Below are 17219 nucleotides of genomic sequence, written 5' to 3' on the forward strand. Positions count from 1 at the left end.
AGAGGTACAATATGGTGGGAGCAGAGATAGTGGAACAAACCATTTCTGTATGGACCTCGATTTGTGCACGGGTGCATTGTCATGCTGAAACAGCAAAGGGCCTTCCCCGAATTGTTGCCACAAAGTTGGAACCAACAGAATCGTCTAGAATGTCATTGTATGCTGTAGCGTTAAGAWTTCCCTTCACTGGAACTAAGGGGCCCGAACCATGAGAAACAGCCACAGACCATTATTCCTCCTCTACCAAACTKTACAGTTGGCACYATGCATTGGGGCAGGTAGCGTTYTCCTGGCATCCGCCGAACCCAGATTCGTCCGTTGGACTGCCAGATGGTGAAGCRTGATTCATAACTCCARAGAACCCGTTTCCACTGCTCCAAAGAGCAATGGACGCGAGCTTTACACCACTCCAGCCGACGCTTGGTATTGCTTGTGTGCGGCTGCTCGGCTTCCGATGAACAGTTTTTGTGCTGACATTGCTTCCAGAGGCAGTTTGGAACTTGGAAGTGAGTGTTGCAACTGAGGACAGATGATTTTTATGCGCTACGCGCTTCAGCACTCTGCGGTCCCGTTCTGTGAGCTTGTGTGGCCTACCACTTCACAGGTGAGCCTTTGTTGCTCCTAGACGTTTCCACATCAATAACAGCAGTTACAGTTGACTGGGGCAGCTCTAGCAGGGCAGAAATTTGATGAACTGACTTGTTGGAAAGKTGGCATCCTATGACAGTGCCACGTAGAAAGTTACTGAGCTCTTCAGGAAGGCCATTCTACCTCCAATGTTTGTCTATGGAGATTGCATGKCTTTGTGCTCGATTTTATACATCTGTCAGCAATTGATGTGGCTGATATAGCAAATCTACTTATTTGAAGTGATATACACATACTTTTGTATATAGTGTGTAGAAAAACTACCAAAAGAGTATTACGAGATACTTCTTGATATTGCCATATTTAGGCCGTATTCTATTCACATTATGCCACCACATGTCACGACTTCCGCCGAAGTCGGTCCCTCTCCTAGTTCATGCGGCGTTCGGCGGTCGACGTCACCGGCCTTCTAGCCATCGCCGATCCACCTTTCATTTTCCATTGTTTTTTTCTTGTCTTCCCTCACGCCTGGTTTCAATTCCATCAATTACATGCTGTGCATTTAACCCTCTGTTCCCCCCCATGTCCTTGTCCGGAATTGTTTCTTGTAGTGCTTGTGTACGTTATGCTGGTGGATACCGGGTTTTGTTTGACCCATTCATTGATTGTTCTGTTTACGGTGGTTTTTATGTTTATTAAACGACACCGTTGTAAATCAGTTTTCGCTGTCCTGCGCCTGACTTCTCTGCCGCCAGTACGCACCCCGTTACACCATATCAAGGTCAACAACAGGAACACAGTGACACTTGTTCCCCTCTCTTTTCCACACATTCTGAACACTCGTAAATCCACAGAGATAATTCAAGTGTGTTCCAAGTTCCTGTTCTCTAGGAAAGCCAAAGTCCAAAACAAATATTTTAGCATGTCATCTCCAAAATGTGCCAAATGAGGGGATAAGGAAATTCCAAACCGTGTGTGTATGTACATGTGTGCGCGTGTCTGCATATGTGCGCTCATGTGTGTGCTGGTAATGCAGATGTGGCTGCAAAGGCCAGGATGAACTAGACAAAACAACTAGCTGCTATATTCCTCTCTAGTACTAAGAGTGAAAGGGTAAGTCAAGGTTAACTTACCACAGCTKCGGGCAATTGTTATTTGATACAACATATGAAGTTCACAAACTATGACACCTATGAGAATAAGGGGCAGCGCAATCAGACATTAGACAAAGTATATGTTTAGACTTCCTCTCCGCGAACACCAACACTGGTTATACTTGTTGGGGTACGTGACTTATTACATGATTGCACAACCTTTGACYCTGGCAAAGGGGAGGTGGTGGCCTGCAACATGGAGGTCAAGAAACCATGACCTGGTTTCTTGTGTGAGTAAGGCATTCCAGAGCCCTCTGGCTCTAGGTACATCATGCCCTCTCCCTACATAACMCCAGGCCTGGCTTTACCTGGCCTCTCTCTCACCAACCCCCCCTGATTATCTGATCCCAGACTCTATTGCTTATCTCCCCATGCCACAAGCCACAAGCCAATCGGAATGTATTCAGACCCCTTGACATTTTCCACATTCTGTTACGTTACAGCCTTATTATAATTGATTAGAAAAAACATTTACCTCATCAATCTACACACAATACCCTATAATGACAAAGCAAAAACAGKTTTTTATGAATTGTTGCAAATGTAATAACTATAAAAAACTGAAATAAATATTCAGACCCTTTACTCAGTACTTTGTTGAAGCACCTTTGGCAGCGATTACAGCCTCGAGTCTTCTTGGGTATGACGCTACAAGCTTTGCACACCTGTATTTGGGGAGTTTCTCCCACTCTTCTATGCAGATCCTCTTAAACTCTGTCAGGTTGGATGGGGAGCGTCGCTGCACAGCTATTTTCAGGTCTCTCCAGAGATGTTCGATCGGGTTCAAGTCTGGGCTCTGGCTGGGCCTCTCAAGGACATTCAGAGACTTGTCCCAAAGCCACTCCTGCGTTGTCTTGGCTGTGTGCTTAGGGTCGTTGTCCTGTTGGAAGGTGAACCTTTGCCCCAGTCTGAGGTCCTGAGCGCTCTGGAGCAGGTTTTCATCAAGGATCTCTCTGTACTTTGCTCCATTCATATTTTTCTCGATCCTGACTACTTTCCCAGTCCCTGCCACTGAAAAACATTCCCACAGCATGATGCTGCCACCACCATGTTTCACCGTAGGGATGGTGCCAGGTTTCCTCCAGACGTGACCTTGGCATTCAATCTTGGTTTCATCAGACCAAAGAATATTGTTTCTCATGGTCTGAGAGTCCTGGCCACTCTAYCATAAAGGCCTGATTGGTGGAGTGCTGCAGAGGGCTGTCCTTCTGAAAGGTTCTCCCATCTCCACAGAGGAACTCTGGAGCTCTGTCAGATGAACCATCAGGTTCTTGGTCACCTCCCTGACCAAGGCCCTTCTCTTCCGATTGCTTAGTTTGGACGGGCGGTCAGTTCTAGGAAGAGTGTTGGTGGTTCCAAACTTCTTCCATTTAAGAATGATGGAGGCCACTGTGTTCTTGGGACCTTCAATTCTGCAGAAATGTTTTGGTACCCTTCCCYAGATCTGTGCCTCGACACAATCCTGTCTTGGAGCTCTACAGACAATTCCTTTGACCTCATGGCTTGGTTTTTGCWCTGACATGCACTGTCAAATCAAAATMAAATYAAATMAAATGTTATTGGTCACATACAAATGGTTAGCAGATGTTATTGYGAGTGTAGCGAAATGCTTGTGCTTCTAGTATCCAACAGTGCAGCAATATCTAACAAGTAATATCTTACAATTCAACTGTGGGACCTTATATAGACAGRTGTGTGCCTTTCCAAATGATGTCCAATCAATTGAATTTACCACAGGTGGACTCCAATAAAGTTGTCGRAACATCTCAAGGATGATCATTGGAGACAGAAAGCACCTGAGCTCAGTTTCGAGTCTCATAGCAAAGGGTCTGAATACTTATGTAAATAAGGTATGTATTTTTATGTTTGTATACATTTGCTATAATTTCTAAAAAACATTTTTCATTTTGTCATTATGGGGTATTGTGTGTAGATTGATGAGGGGAAAACAATTCATCCATTTTAGAATAAGGCTGTAACGTAACAAAATGTGKAAAAACTGAAGGGGTCTGAATACTTTCTGAATGCACTGTATGTGGAGAGGAAGGGGGGTTGGGGATAGAGCAAATATTTCAAGTTCTGCAGGATAGTCACAATGAAAACTCTGAATCAAGGTACTCAATGGAAGTTTCAAACCAAACCACATTTAGTCCTCTTTCCCGATCAATGATGATATTTCAAAATCCTACGGGGGACAATATCAGTTCTAGCAGTAGATTGTCATACACCACCAAGTCCTGGCTGGGTCAGAGTAAATAGATGATGGCTGGTGTCGTAGTGGGACCCCAAGCCATTAATTGTCAGTAGGAGAATGACCCCACAGGGGAGGACCGGACAGTGTTTATGTGGCTCCACGGGGGGTGAATATGAATTGAGGAGAGGGGTAAAGTACTCCCTCAGCTGCCCTTCATTGTCACAGGATAACACAGAAAGAAACCAGGCTAGGGGGGAAGGGTATTAATTAATAACTACAATACATCAATTCACACCCAAACAGCCTCTTATCTGGTAGTTATCTACAGACTGCTCTAGTTAGGCTAGTTTAACTTCTGCTTCGAACATTGAGCCATTTGTTTGTAGAAAGACATTCTGATATATCTGTAAAGTTGATTGAAACCCCTATTGAGATACTGTGCCACAGGGTTTGCCTAGAGTCAGGCTCATGCTCGTACAGATACAGTATGTGCAGTGCATTCGGAAAGTATTCAGACCACTTCCCTTTTCCATTTTGTTACGTTACAGCCTTATTCTAAAATGTATTAAATCATTTTTCCCCSTCATCAATCTATACACAATACCCCATAATGACAAAGTGAAAACAGTTTTAAAAATATTTTTTCAAATTTCTATATAAAAAAAACGAAATAACTTATTTACGTAAGTATTCAGACCCTTTGCTATGAGACTSAAAAAAATTGAGCTCAGGTGCTTTCTGTCTCCAATGATCATCCTTGAGATGTTTCGACAACTTGATTGTAGTCCACCTGTGTTTAATTCAATTGATTGGACATGATTTGGAAAGGCACACACCTGTCTATATAAGGTCCCACAGTTGACAGTGCATGTCAGAGCAAAAACCAAGCCATGAGGTCGAAGGAATTGTCTGTAGAGCTCCGAGACAGGACTGTGTCGAAACACAGATCTGGGGAAGGGTACCAAAAAATGTTTGCAGCATTGAAGGTCCCCAAGAACAGAGTGGCCTCCGTCATTCTTAAATGGAAGAAGTTTGGAACCACCAAGTCTTTCGCTTGAGGAACAAGCAAATACATGTAGTACCCAGAAACAAATAAAAATTGTTTTGCGTTGGGGTCAACCCATTTTATGTCAGTTTATGTGTATAAGGATAAAATAATGGATGTATTCACCAAAATTTTGAAATCTTTCTCCCCTGATGAATTAATTCAAAATGTTGGTGAAAAACATCCATTATCACCTCCCTTGGTCAGGGAGGTGACCAAGAACCCGATGGTCACTCTGTCAGAGCTCCAGAGTTCCTCTGTGTAGATGGGAGAACCTTCCAGAAGGACAACCATCTCTGCAGCATTCCACCAATCAGGCCTTTATGGTAGTGGCCAGACGGAAGCCACTCCTCAGTAAAAGGCACATGACAGCCCACTTGGAGTTTGCCAAAAGGCACCTAATGGACTCTTAGACCATGAAAATATTCAGCAAGATTCTCTGCTGATGAAACCAAAATGTAACTCTTTGGCTTGATTGCCAAGGTCACGTCTGGAGGAAACCTGGCACCATCCCTACGGTGAAACATGGTGGTGGCAGCATCATGCTGTGGGGATGTTTTTCAGCTGCAGGGACTGGGAGACTAGTCAGGATCGAGGGAAAGGCGAACTGAGCAAAGTACAGAGAGATCCTTGATGAAAACCTGCTCCAGAGCGCTCAGGACCTCAGACTGGAACGAAGGTTCATCATCCAACAGGACAACAACCCTAAGCACACAGCCAAGACAACGCAGGAATGGGACACGTTTCTGAATGTCCTTGAGTGGCCCAGCCAGAGCCTGGACCTGAACCTGATCGAACATCTCTGGAGAAACCTGAAAAAAGCTATGCAGCGACGCTCCCCATCCAACCTGGCAGAGCTTGGGAGGATATGCATAGAAGAATGGGAGAAACTCCCCAAATACAGGTGTGCCAAGCTTGTAGCGTTGTACCCGAGGCTGTAATTGCTGCCAAAGGTGCTTCAACGTAGTACAGAGTAAACGGTCTGAATACTTATGTAAATGTCATATTTCCGTTGTTTATTTGTAACAATTGTGCAAACATTTATAAAGACCTGTTTTTGCTTTGTCATTATGGGGTATTGTGTGTAGATTCATCAAAAACGATTTAATCAATTTTAGAATAAGGCTGTAACGTAACAAGTAGGGGTACCCTAGTGCATTCTCACATAACTGTGTTGTTTTCAAAAGCTGTCACGCCCTAGGGTGGGCATTCTAGTTTCTTTATTTCTATGTTTTCTATTTCTTTGTGTTTGGCCGGGTGTGGTTCTCAATCAGAGGCAGCTGTCTATCGTTGTCTCTGATTGAGAACCATACTTTGGTAGCCCTTTTTTCCACCTGTCTTTGTGGGAGGTTGACTTTGTTTATGGCACATAGCCTTTAGCTTCACGGTTTGTTTTGTAGTGTTTACTGTTTTGTTCGGCGTCTTTTTCAAATAAAAGGAAAATGTACGCTCACCACGTTGCACCTTGGTCCAGTTCTTTTCACGGCCGTGACAAAAGCTAACCAAAGCTTAAAAGTTTCAGAAAAATAACTCATATATCTTTCAAGGGACAGGTCTCTCAGTGGGCGACCACAATAATTTGCATAGAAGGCCCTGGGTCCAGAAATAGTTATATGTTGAGATTTTCCTGTTAAATTACACAGGCATAAACCAGATTGTCTTTCAAAACAATAGTACAATGCTCAAATAGAATCTCAATAATCCCTTCTCTTGTCTTTGTGAATACGACGGCCTCAACTTAACTCATCCCTGAGCTTCAAAACGCCCCAAACAAAGACTAGTGTGTCTGTTCCCATGACAATCCTTTAAAAATCTGAACTCTGTATGGAGTTGGGGGGTGTGGGGGGATAGTATGGGTTCCCTACTTGAATGACCTTTGACCTGTTAGATTGAGGCCTGTAGGCTTATGAGGGCACTTCATTTGGGTTCATAATATCCTTATCCTACTGGTGCCCTAGTATCCTACTGGTTCCCAAACTATTGACCCCTCCCTATCTCTCTCCCCCACCCCAACCCACCACACGCCTCATCACTTACCCTTCGGACAGGGACATGCATCATTCTATTACGTTCTGAAGAGAGGCTCCACATATCCAGGAAGCGTGCTTACCTTGTTGTAGTAGTGTAGCTGTACTCTATGCCACTGGCCATCACTGACCCCACCTAGGACAAAGGGTGATACTGTGGTTTTGACTTCTCCTACAGGGAAGGAAATAGGATATAGGAAACAGGAAAGTGTTTAATCGACATGGAATCCACTCCAACTGAGTTTGGCCATTTTCATAGATACTTCCTCTCAGGATGTTCACTCTATCTCACTTCTCATTCTTTCTTTAAAGTCACAAACCTGAGTCTGTGTTTTACAAAATGGCAGCCCTGTCACTTGGTTTGGTATAAAGCTGAGGGATTGGGCTGGGGAAGACTAAGAAAAACACAACCTTTTGGACCTCTGAGGAGGTCTTTCAATAACGATGCTACTCATCCAGAACACAATTATAGTTTAATGGTTACTGATTGTTTTTTTTAGGATAATACCTCCATGGCATGAATTCCCTGCCAAACTCAACACACTAACACTAGGTGAACTGCATGATCACTGTTTACCCTCAATTTTCCCAGGTATTTGAGGGTTGGCTGCATAAACTTTGACCCCTCCCTCAGCTGGTTAGAACCTCCCTGTTAATGAGATTTTGTATTTCACAGAGAGGGGGGTAGGAGAGAGAAGTGAAGCGAAGAGAAGCAAAGGGAACAGAGGAAATTGAAGTCTGGGCCATCTCTTCTCTGAACCCTTTATGTCCTCACCTGCTGAGAAGGTGAGCTGGATTTGTTCCTCGATGATCTCTAAGGCGATGAAGTCGTGCTTCTCGTTGAACCGTCCGTTATAAAGTAGCAGGACATTCCTCTCTCTGGTGGCAAACCTGCAAGTCATACAGAACCAAAGGTCACTTTGATTGTACAGCACAGTATATTATCAACAGAGGAAGGCTATGAAGAGGAGGGGAACATGCACAGGAGAGCTATTTAATGGAGCCATTTAATTAGTCCACAAAGCGTGGTTATATCTCTTGAGGTAACGCGAGAACAATATCAGTTGTGTGCGGGGAGGGGGGAGACATTGAGAGGCAAATTAACCTAGGAAATGAGGGACAATACGAGAGAAAAAGGGAAAATGGAAAGAATAATCATATTGGACTATGGACAATGAGAGGAACAAAAGGGATTTGGAAAATGACGTAGGGAAGGAGGACTGGTGTGGACAGACATAGAACCAGGGCTAGTACTAGCCATGCCGCTGTGTGTCATTAACCCTGTGGCACTTAGCGGGTATGGGCACAGGAGTCAGAAGCCACATGGCACAGGGCATCGTGACAGGAAATCATGATCAACAAAGCCAAAGGTCACTCTGGCTCCATGCATCCCTTCCTGTTTTACCTTTGCCAGGGAACGTGAGCTGGACGCTAGAAAGAGATGTTTCACTGCAGCCTTTACATATCCCACATCCCCCCAGGCAGGGCAGCAGGCGCAATCAAACTCTCAAAGGATTTGAGAGTTTGATCCGCATCTAACCACTGGATCAAACGGCTTGCTCTTCCTTCGCGATACAGAACGCAAATGTCATGGCTGACGTAGCAGCCCTGTGATTCAGCACTTCTGTGATTTAAGGTTCAGACGTGCCTAAACATGTCCTGTTGGTGAGACAAAGACGAAGGGGCGCTGCTTATTTGTATCGCCATGGATACAGCCATTACTGCTTATTACAAAGGTGTTGTATATGTATCCAGACATGGCGTGAGATGTGTATCATTTGGGTGTGGATAGATGGCTCAGTACTCTGTCAAAAAAAAACTACAGGTGTAAAATACAGGTGAGAGAGCCAGAGGAAGACACAAATGTACACCCACCAGAAAAAGTCACTCGTACACACGTTATTATACAGACGTTATAAGATACATAGGTGTACTCACATGAAGGACACTGTGAAGTGGAACCTCTGTCGTAGCCCTCTGAACGTGATGAAGGACAGGCCGGGGAAGCTGCGGGTGCTCATTTCACAGTAAGGCTTCTGGTACTCCCCCGGGGGGCACTGGCACACAAACCCCCCCACCAGGAGATCCACACACCTGGCCCCATTCTGACACACCCCCGGGATGCATCGGCCAGAGCGGGAGTTCACCTCACAATGCTCACCTGTAGGAAGGGAAGAACAGTACAGGTGGGCAGAAATATCTGCTGGATATATCCTCTAGAGAGGAAAAAACTGTCTGGAGAAAGACAAAAGTTGGGGTAGGTGTGAAAGCAGTTACACATGTTCTCCTTTAAATCCTCCATTCAGGCTTTTATGTTATGAAGTGTCCAGGACGAAGCCCCCCAAGTATGTTTTTTGTGAACAAGCTGAAACCAGGCAGGTTCACAGGGGACACAATCCATCTCACAAGTTCAAATCCATTACCACACAACCTACAAGCTAGTCTGCATGGACAGAGAGAGGGCAGCGGAGGCTCAACCCCCCTTCACAAGCATGTCAAAACACTGTGTATTGTAACAGCTATGCTCTGTGACCCACACTGACACTGGCTCTTCCACTGGAAGCAAACGGCTTGTGGCATAATGACAACAGGACAATGGAGTGTCTTTGGCCCAAGCAGCAGGCCACCTCGGTGGTCTGTAAGACACCTGTCACGACCCACCAGCCATCCACCCTGATACAGTCCTGTCTCGTTAACTAGACCTGAGATGTGTTCCGGTGATGACAGCTTTCAAATGGACGCTGATGTCAGTAGTGATTTTAACTCAGGGGTGCTTTCCCTAACAGCTTGGGGTGACCATTAAGGGTCACATACTGAGCAGAAAGAAAGCTGTCAATTAAAAAATAAGGAAAGGATGATGTATGGTTACATAATGTATTGCATAATCAGGCTTTTATATTGACGAGACAGAGAAGATAGACAGGAAGACTAGAGAAATGTCTGCGGAAAGTGTTGTGGGATTATATCACCCTTTAAGAGCCAACATACATATTATGAAAGAGATGCACGAAGGAGTCAAGAGATGATTTTCCCACTGGTCAAAAGGAATGTGCCACGATCATATCTATGTCCAGCTCATAGTGTGGGGTATTGTGTGTCGCAAAAATGACACTGACAAGATCTGGATAAAGAGAACACCTATGATTTACAGCGCAAGGAATTCCAGCGGGTAATGACCCAACTGCAAGACAGATAATCTCCGGTTTGGAGGGAATTACGAGGGATCTTTTTCCCGAAAGTGTGAGAAACCTGAGACAGGCACTGTCAGGTCAACCATCATCACCTCCATTATGACTTGAGACTACCTGGAGCTGGTCAAGAGCCTTCAAAGCATAGACGGCTAGAGTTTGATTAACAAGTAATAGTCTCTCTGCAGAATCAGGGTTTTGGCTGTGGGCCATGTCTTTAATATAGTGGGAATATTTAGCCCTATAGGGTCTGTGAAAGCAGATGAAAGGTACTGATGGGGGTAGGCACATTTCTATCTCATGAAGCTGGTTGGGAGAATGCCAAGAGAATGCAAAGCTTTCATCAAGGCAAAGGGTGGCTACTTTGAAGAATCTCAAATATAATATACAGTTGAAGTCGGAAGTTTACATACACTTAGGTTGGAGTCATTAAAACTCGTTTTTCAACCACTCCACAAATTTCTTGTTAACAAACTATAGTTTTGGCAAGTCGGTTAGGACATCTACTTTGTGCAGACACAAGTAATTTTTCCAACAATTGTTTACAGACAGATTATTTCACTTATAATTCACTGTATCACAATTCCAGAGGGTCAGAAGTTACATACACTAAGTTGACTGTGCCTTTAAACAGCTTGGAGATTCCAGAAAATGATGTCATGGCTTTAGAAGCTTCTGATAGGCTAATTGACACAATTTGAGTCACATTGGAGGTGTACCTGTGGATGTATTTCAAGGGCCTACCTTCAAACTCAGTGCCTCTTTGCTTGACATATGGGAAAATCAAAAGAAATCAGCCAAGATCTCACAATAAAAAATGTAGACCACAAGTCTGGCTCATCCTTGGGAGCAATTTCCAAACGCCTGAAGTACCACAGTCATCTGTAAACAATAGTAAGCAAGTAATAAACACCATGGGACCACGCAGTCGTCATACGCTCAGGAAGGAACGCTTCTGTCTCCTAAGAGATGAAACGTACTTTAGTGTTGAAAAAGTGCAAATCAATCCCAGACAACAGCAAAGCACCTTGTGAAGATGCTGGAGGAAACAGGTACAAAAGTATCTATATCCAAAGTAAAACGAGTCTTATATCGACCTTACCTGAAAGGCGCTCAGCAAGGAAAGAAGCCACTGCTCCAAAACCACCATAAAAAAGCCAGACTACGGTTTGCAACTGCAAATGGGGACAAAGATTGTACTTTCTGGAGAAATGTCCCTGGTCTGATGAAATAAAATATAACTGTTTGGCCATAATGACCATCGTTATGTTTGGAGGAAAAAGGGGGAGGCTTGCAAGCCGAAGAACACCATCCCAACCATGAAGCACGGGGTGGCAGCATCATGTTGTGCGGGTGCTTTGCTGCAGGAGGGACTGGTGCACTTCACAAAATAGATGGCATCATGAGAGAGGAAAATGATGTGGATATATTGAAGCAACATCTCAAGACATCAGTCAGGAAGTTAAAGCTTGGTCGCAAATGGTCTTCCCAAATGAAACATGACCCCAAGCATACTTCCAAAGTTGTGGCAAAATGGCTTAAGGACAACAAAGTCAAGGTATTGGAGTGGCCATCACAAAGCCCTGACCTCAATCCTATAGAAAATCTGTTGGCAGAACTGAAAAAGTGTGTACGTGCAAGGAGGCCTACAAACCTGACTCAGTTACACCAGCTCTGTCAGGAGGAATGGGCCAAAATTCACACAACTTATTGTGGGAAGCTTGTGGAAGGCTACCCGAAATGTTTGACCCAAATTAAACAATTTAAAGCCAATGCTACCAAATACTAATTGAGTGTATGTAAACTTCTGACCCACTGGGAATGTGATGAAAGAAATAAAAGCTGAAATCTCTCAATCTCTCTACTATTATTCTGACATTTCACATTCTTAAAATAAAGTGGTGATCCTAACTGACCTAAGACAGGGAACGTTTACTTGGGTTAAATGTCAGGAATTGTGAAAAACTGAGTTTAAATGTATTTGGTTAAGGTGTATGTAAACCTCTGACTTCAACTGTAAGTACTAATGACATGGAGAAAGAAAAAAAGTTGAAGAAAGAGTAAAAAATAGAAGATTGAGAATTGTGTGAAAGAAAGAGTCAAGTAAGATACCAAAAAGTGTATAATAACACTCACCTGTGAAGTCCTCCGGACACTCGCAAGTGTACCCGCCTTCCCTGCTCTGGCACTTGCCGTTGTTCTGGCAGGGCCCTGAGTAGCACAGGTCAATCTCCGTCTCACAGTAGTCCCCAGTGAAGCCTGCTGGGCATCGGCAACGCAGCCCCGTCACCGGTTCAATTGGCCTGAACAGCACCGTATCCGAGGACACGAAGGGTGCTGAGCTGTCGAACCTCAGCACTGACACACACTTCATGTAGTTCTCACAGGGCTCACGGAGGCAGATGTTATCGTCGAAGGGCAGCACACGCTGGCTGGACACCAGGGTGAGCAGAGTCCGGTTCAGGTAAATCTGCTCCTGCAGGGCTTCTGAGGGGAAAAATCTTCCATGGGGGATGGTGCCCCCGGACCCCCCAAGTTTGTTTCCCCCAGAAGGGCGCAGGGCAGAGAAGGTGACGTTGAGGATGCTTCCCTGGACGTGCGTGTCGTTCTGGATGTTGAAGATGAAGACACCGGTGCGGCTGGTGGATAGGACGGCCGCCACGCCCTCCATGAAGTGGGAGAGGAGCGGAGACAGGAAGCGCTCCTGGGACATGTTCTCCAGACGCACTGTGATGCTGTTGGTCAGCATCTCATCGGTGATGATGGTGACGCGCAGGGTGCAGAGGGCCATGACGCGATGGACACCGTCTGGAATCAGAGACAAACAGGGTCAACCAGGGTCATAGAATAACACTTGCAAGATGCATTGGACACAAAGGTCATGTCAGTCAACATTTTAAATGGAAAGGGGGATATCTAGTCAGTTGTCCAACTGAATGCCTTCAACTGAAATGTGTCTTCCGCATTTAACCCAACCCCTCTGAATCCGAGTGGTGTGGGGGGCTTCCTTAATAGACATCCACGTCTTCGAGGGATTCAATCCAGCAACCTTTCAGTTACTGGCCCAATGCTCTAACCACTAGAAACATACCCAATTAACCTAATTAGAAACAAAGCACTGCTTTTAACGTCTGCTGGTTTCTTCCACTTTAAGGTAAGGCTGTGGCGGCGAATACGGAGTGTTCACCCCCGTCCATTCACCTCTTTCTCAATGCTAAGGATCAAACCAAATCAAATTTTATTTGTCACATACGCCAAATACAACAGGTGTAGACCTTACCGTGAAATGCTTACTTACAAGCCCTTAACCAACAATGCAGTAAAGAAATAGAGATAAGAAAATATTTACTAAATAAACTCAAGTAAAATATGTAAAAGTAAAAAAGTAACACAATAAAATAACAATAATGAGGCTATATACACAGGGTACTGGTACCAAGTCAATGTGCGGCGGTACAGGTTAGTCGAGGTAATTTGTACATGAAGGTGTGGTGTGTTTGGACTATGTAGGGGTGTTTGGACTATGATCGTTTGTTGGTGATGTGGACACCAAGGAACCTGAAACTCTCGACCCGCTCCACTACAGCCCCATCGATGTGAATTGGGTCGTGTTCGGCCCTCCTTTTCCTGTAGTCCACGATCATCTCCTTTGTCTTGCTCACGTTGAGGGAGAGGTTGTTGTCCTGGCACCACACTGCTAGGCCTCTGACGTCCTCCCTTTAGGCTGTCTCATCATTGTCGGTAATCAGGACTACCACCGTTGTGTCATCACTAAACTTAATGACGGTGTTGGAATCATGCTTGGCGACGGAGTCGTCGGTGAGAACAGGAGGGGACTAAACATGCACCCCTGAGGGGCCCCCGTGTTGGGGATCAGTGTGTTATTGTCTACCCTTACCACCTGGGGGCGTCCCGTCAGGAAGTGCAGGATCCAGTTGCAGAGGGAGGTGTTTAGTCCCAGGTTGTTAGCTTAGTAATGAGCATTGTGTGCACCATGGTGTTGAACGCTGAGCTGTAGTCAATGAACTGCATTCTCACATAGGTCTTCCTTTTGTCCAGGTGAGGAAGGGCAGTGTGGAGTGCGATTGAAATTGCATCATCTGTGAGTCTGTTTCCGGGATGATTGTGTTGATGTGAGCCACGACCAGCCTTTCAAAGCACTTCATGGCTACCGACGTGAGTGCTACTGGGTGGTAGCCATTTAGGCAGGTTACCTTCGCTTTCTTGGGCACATGGACTATGGTGGTCTGCTTGAAACATGTTTGTATTACAGATTTGGTCAGGGAGAGTTTGAAAATGACATTGAAGCCACTTACCAGTTGGACCGCGCATGCTCTGAGTACATGTCCTGCTAATCCGTCTGGCCCTGCGGCCCTGTGAATGTTGACCTGTTTAAAGGTCTTGCTCACATCGGCTACGGAGAGCGTGATCACACAGTCGTCCAGAACAGCTGGTGCTCTCATGCATGCTTCAGTGTTGCTTGCCTAAAAGCAAGCATAAAAGGCATTTAGCTCGTCTGGTAGGCTCTCGTCACTGGGAAGCTCGTGGCTGGGTTTCCCTTTGTAGTCTGTAATAGCTTGCAAGGTCTAACACATCCAACGAGTGTCAGAGCAAGTGTAGTAGGATTAAATCTTAGTCCTGTATTGAAGCTTTGCCTGTTTGATGGTTTGTCTGAGGGCATAGCAGGATTTCTTAATAGCCTCCGGATTAGTGTCCCGCTCCTTGAAAGCTGCAGCTATAGCCTTTAGCTCAGAGCGGATGTTGCCTGTAATCCATGGCTTTTGGTTGGGATATGTACATACGGTCACTGTGGGGACAATGTCATCAATGCACTTACTGATGAAGCCGGTGACTGAGTTGGCATACTCCTCAATGCCATTGGATGAATCCCGGAACATATTCCAGTCTGTGCTATCAAAACAGTCCTGTAGCGTAGCATCCACGTCATCTGACCACTTCCTTATTGAGCGAGTCACTGGTACTTCCTGCTTTAGTTTTTGCTTGTAAGCAGGAATTAGGAGGATAGAATTATGGTCAGATTTTGCAAATGAAGGGTGAGGGAGAACTTCATACGTGTCTTTGTGTGTAGAATATACAGTAGGTGGTCTAGTTTTTTTCCCCTCTGGATGCATATGTGACATGCTGGTAGAAATGAGGTAAAACATATTTAAGTTTGCCTGCATTAAAGTCCCCGGCTACTAGGAGCTCTGCTTCTGGATGAGCATTTTCTTGTTTGCTTATGGCCTTATACAGCTCGTTGAGTGAGGTCTTAGTGCCAGCGTCTTTTTGTGGTGGTAATTAGACGGCTACAAAAATATAGATGAAAACTCTTGGGAGATGTGGTCTACAGCGTATTATGAAGAACTCTAGGTGAGCGAAAGTATTCACCCCCCTTGGCATTTTTCCTATTTTGTTGACTTCCAACCTAGAATTAAAATAGATTTTTGGGGGGTTTGTATCATTTGATTTACACAACATGCCTACCACTTTGAAGATATTTTATATTGTGAAGAAGAACAAGAAATAAGACAAAAAAACAGAAAACTTGAGCATGCATAACTATTCACCCCCCCAAAATCAATACTTTGTAGAGCCACCTTTATCAGCAAATACAGCTGCAAGTCTCTTGGGGTATGTCTCTATAAGCTTGGCACATCTAGCCACTGGGATTTTTAGCCATTCTTAAAGGCAAAACTGCTTCAGCTCCTTCAAGTTGGTGTACAGCAATATTTAAGTCATGCCACAGATTCTCAATTGGATTGAGGTCTGGGCTTTGACGAGGCCATTCCAAGACATTTAAATGTTTCCCCTTAAACCACTCGAGTGTTGCTTTAGCAGTATGCTTAGTATCATTGTCCTGCTGGAAGGTGAACCTCCATCCCAGTCTCAAATCTCTGGAAGACTGAAACAGGTTTTCCTCAAGGATTTCCCTGTATTTACTGCCATCCATCATTTCTTAAATTCTGACCAGTTTCCAGTCCCTGCTGATGAAAAACATCCCCACAGTGAAGCATGGTGGTGGCAGTGTCATGCTGTGGGGATGTTTTTCATCAGCAGGGACTGGAAACTGGTCAGAATTGAAGAAATGATGGATGGCAGTAAATACAGGGAAATCCTTGAGGAAAACCTGTTTCAGATGGTATTCTCGGGGTGATGAGAGGTGTTGAGTTTGCGCCAGACATAGCGTTWTCCTTGATGGCCAAAAAGCTTAATTTTAGTCTCATCTGACCAGAGTACCTTCTTCCATATGTTTGGGGAGTCTCCCACATGCCCTTTGGCGAACACCAAATGTTTGCTTATCTTTGGTCTCTTTGTTGCCACTCTTAATGCCCTCCTTGCCTGGTCCGTGAGTTTTGGTGGGCGGCCCTCTCTTGGCTGGTTTGTTGTAGTGCCATATTCTTTCAATTTTTTAATAATGGATTTAATGGTGTTCCGTGGGATGTTCAAAGTTTCTGATATTTTTTTATAACCCGACCCTCATCTGTACTTCTCCACAACTTTGTCCCTGACCTGTTTGGAGAGCTCCTTGGTCTTCATGGTGCCGCTTGCTTGGTGGCATCCCTTGCTTAATGGTGTTGCAGACTCTGGGGCCTTTCAGAACAGGTATCTATATATATATATATATACTGAGATCATGTGACACTTAGATTGCACACAGGTGGCCTTTATTTAACTCATTATGTGACTTCTGAAGGTAATTGGTTGCACCAGATCTTATTTAGGGGCTTCATAGCAAAGGGGGTGAATACATATGCACACACCACTTTTCCGTTTATTATTTTTTTGAATTTTTTAAAACTATTTTCGGTCATAAGAGATGGTAGCATAAACATTATGTACAAAATGAACGTTCTGCGCATGTGTTATTTTACTCACACTTTTTTTTCTATGTAGCTGCTGCTCACACTCCCCCTCCCTTCATGTTTCTCTTTTTACTCACCCTCTTCTGAACCATAATGATGTAGCCTATGTCTCAGCCTCATATTTCTCCTCACAAACTTCTCTGTCTGTTGTAATGGATTT

The 17219-nt window shown here is 44.6% G+C and overlaps 1 protein-coding gene across 1 annotated transcript in view; it reads right to left on the minus strand.

The window, feature by feature from the left end:
* LOC111962159 (cadherin EGF LAG seven-pass G-type receptor 1-like) overlaps positions 1 to 17219 on the minus strand; it is a gene marked incomplete at its 3' end in the record, with an annotated part of 86913 nt that overhangs the window by 18698 nt on the left and 50996 nt on the right. Inside the window, 4 exon segments of the mRNA XM_070439649.1 lie at positions 7092 to 7180; positions 7784 to 7899; positions 8947 to 9169; positions 12333 to 13004. Of these exon segments, the coding sequence (XP_070295750.1) occupies positions 7092 to 7180; positions 7784 to 7899; positions 8947 to 9169; positions 12333 to 13004 (1100 nt within the window).

The sequence above is a fragment of the Salvelinus sp. IW2-2015 genome, linkage group LG4q.1:29 (assembly GCF_002910315.2).
Source record: "Salvelinus sp. IW2-2015 linkage group LG4q.1:29, ASM291031v2, whole genome shotgun sequence".
Classification (NCBI taxonomy): domain Eukaryota; kingdom Metazoa; phylum Chordata; class Actinopteri; order Salmoniformes; family Salmonidae; genus Salvelinus; species Salvelinus sp. IW2-2015.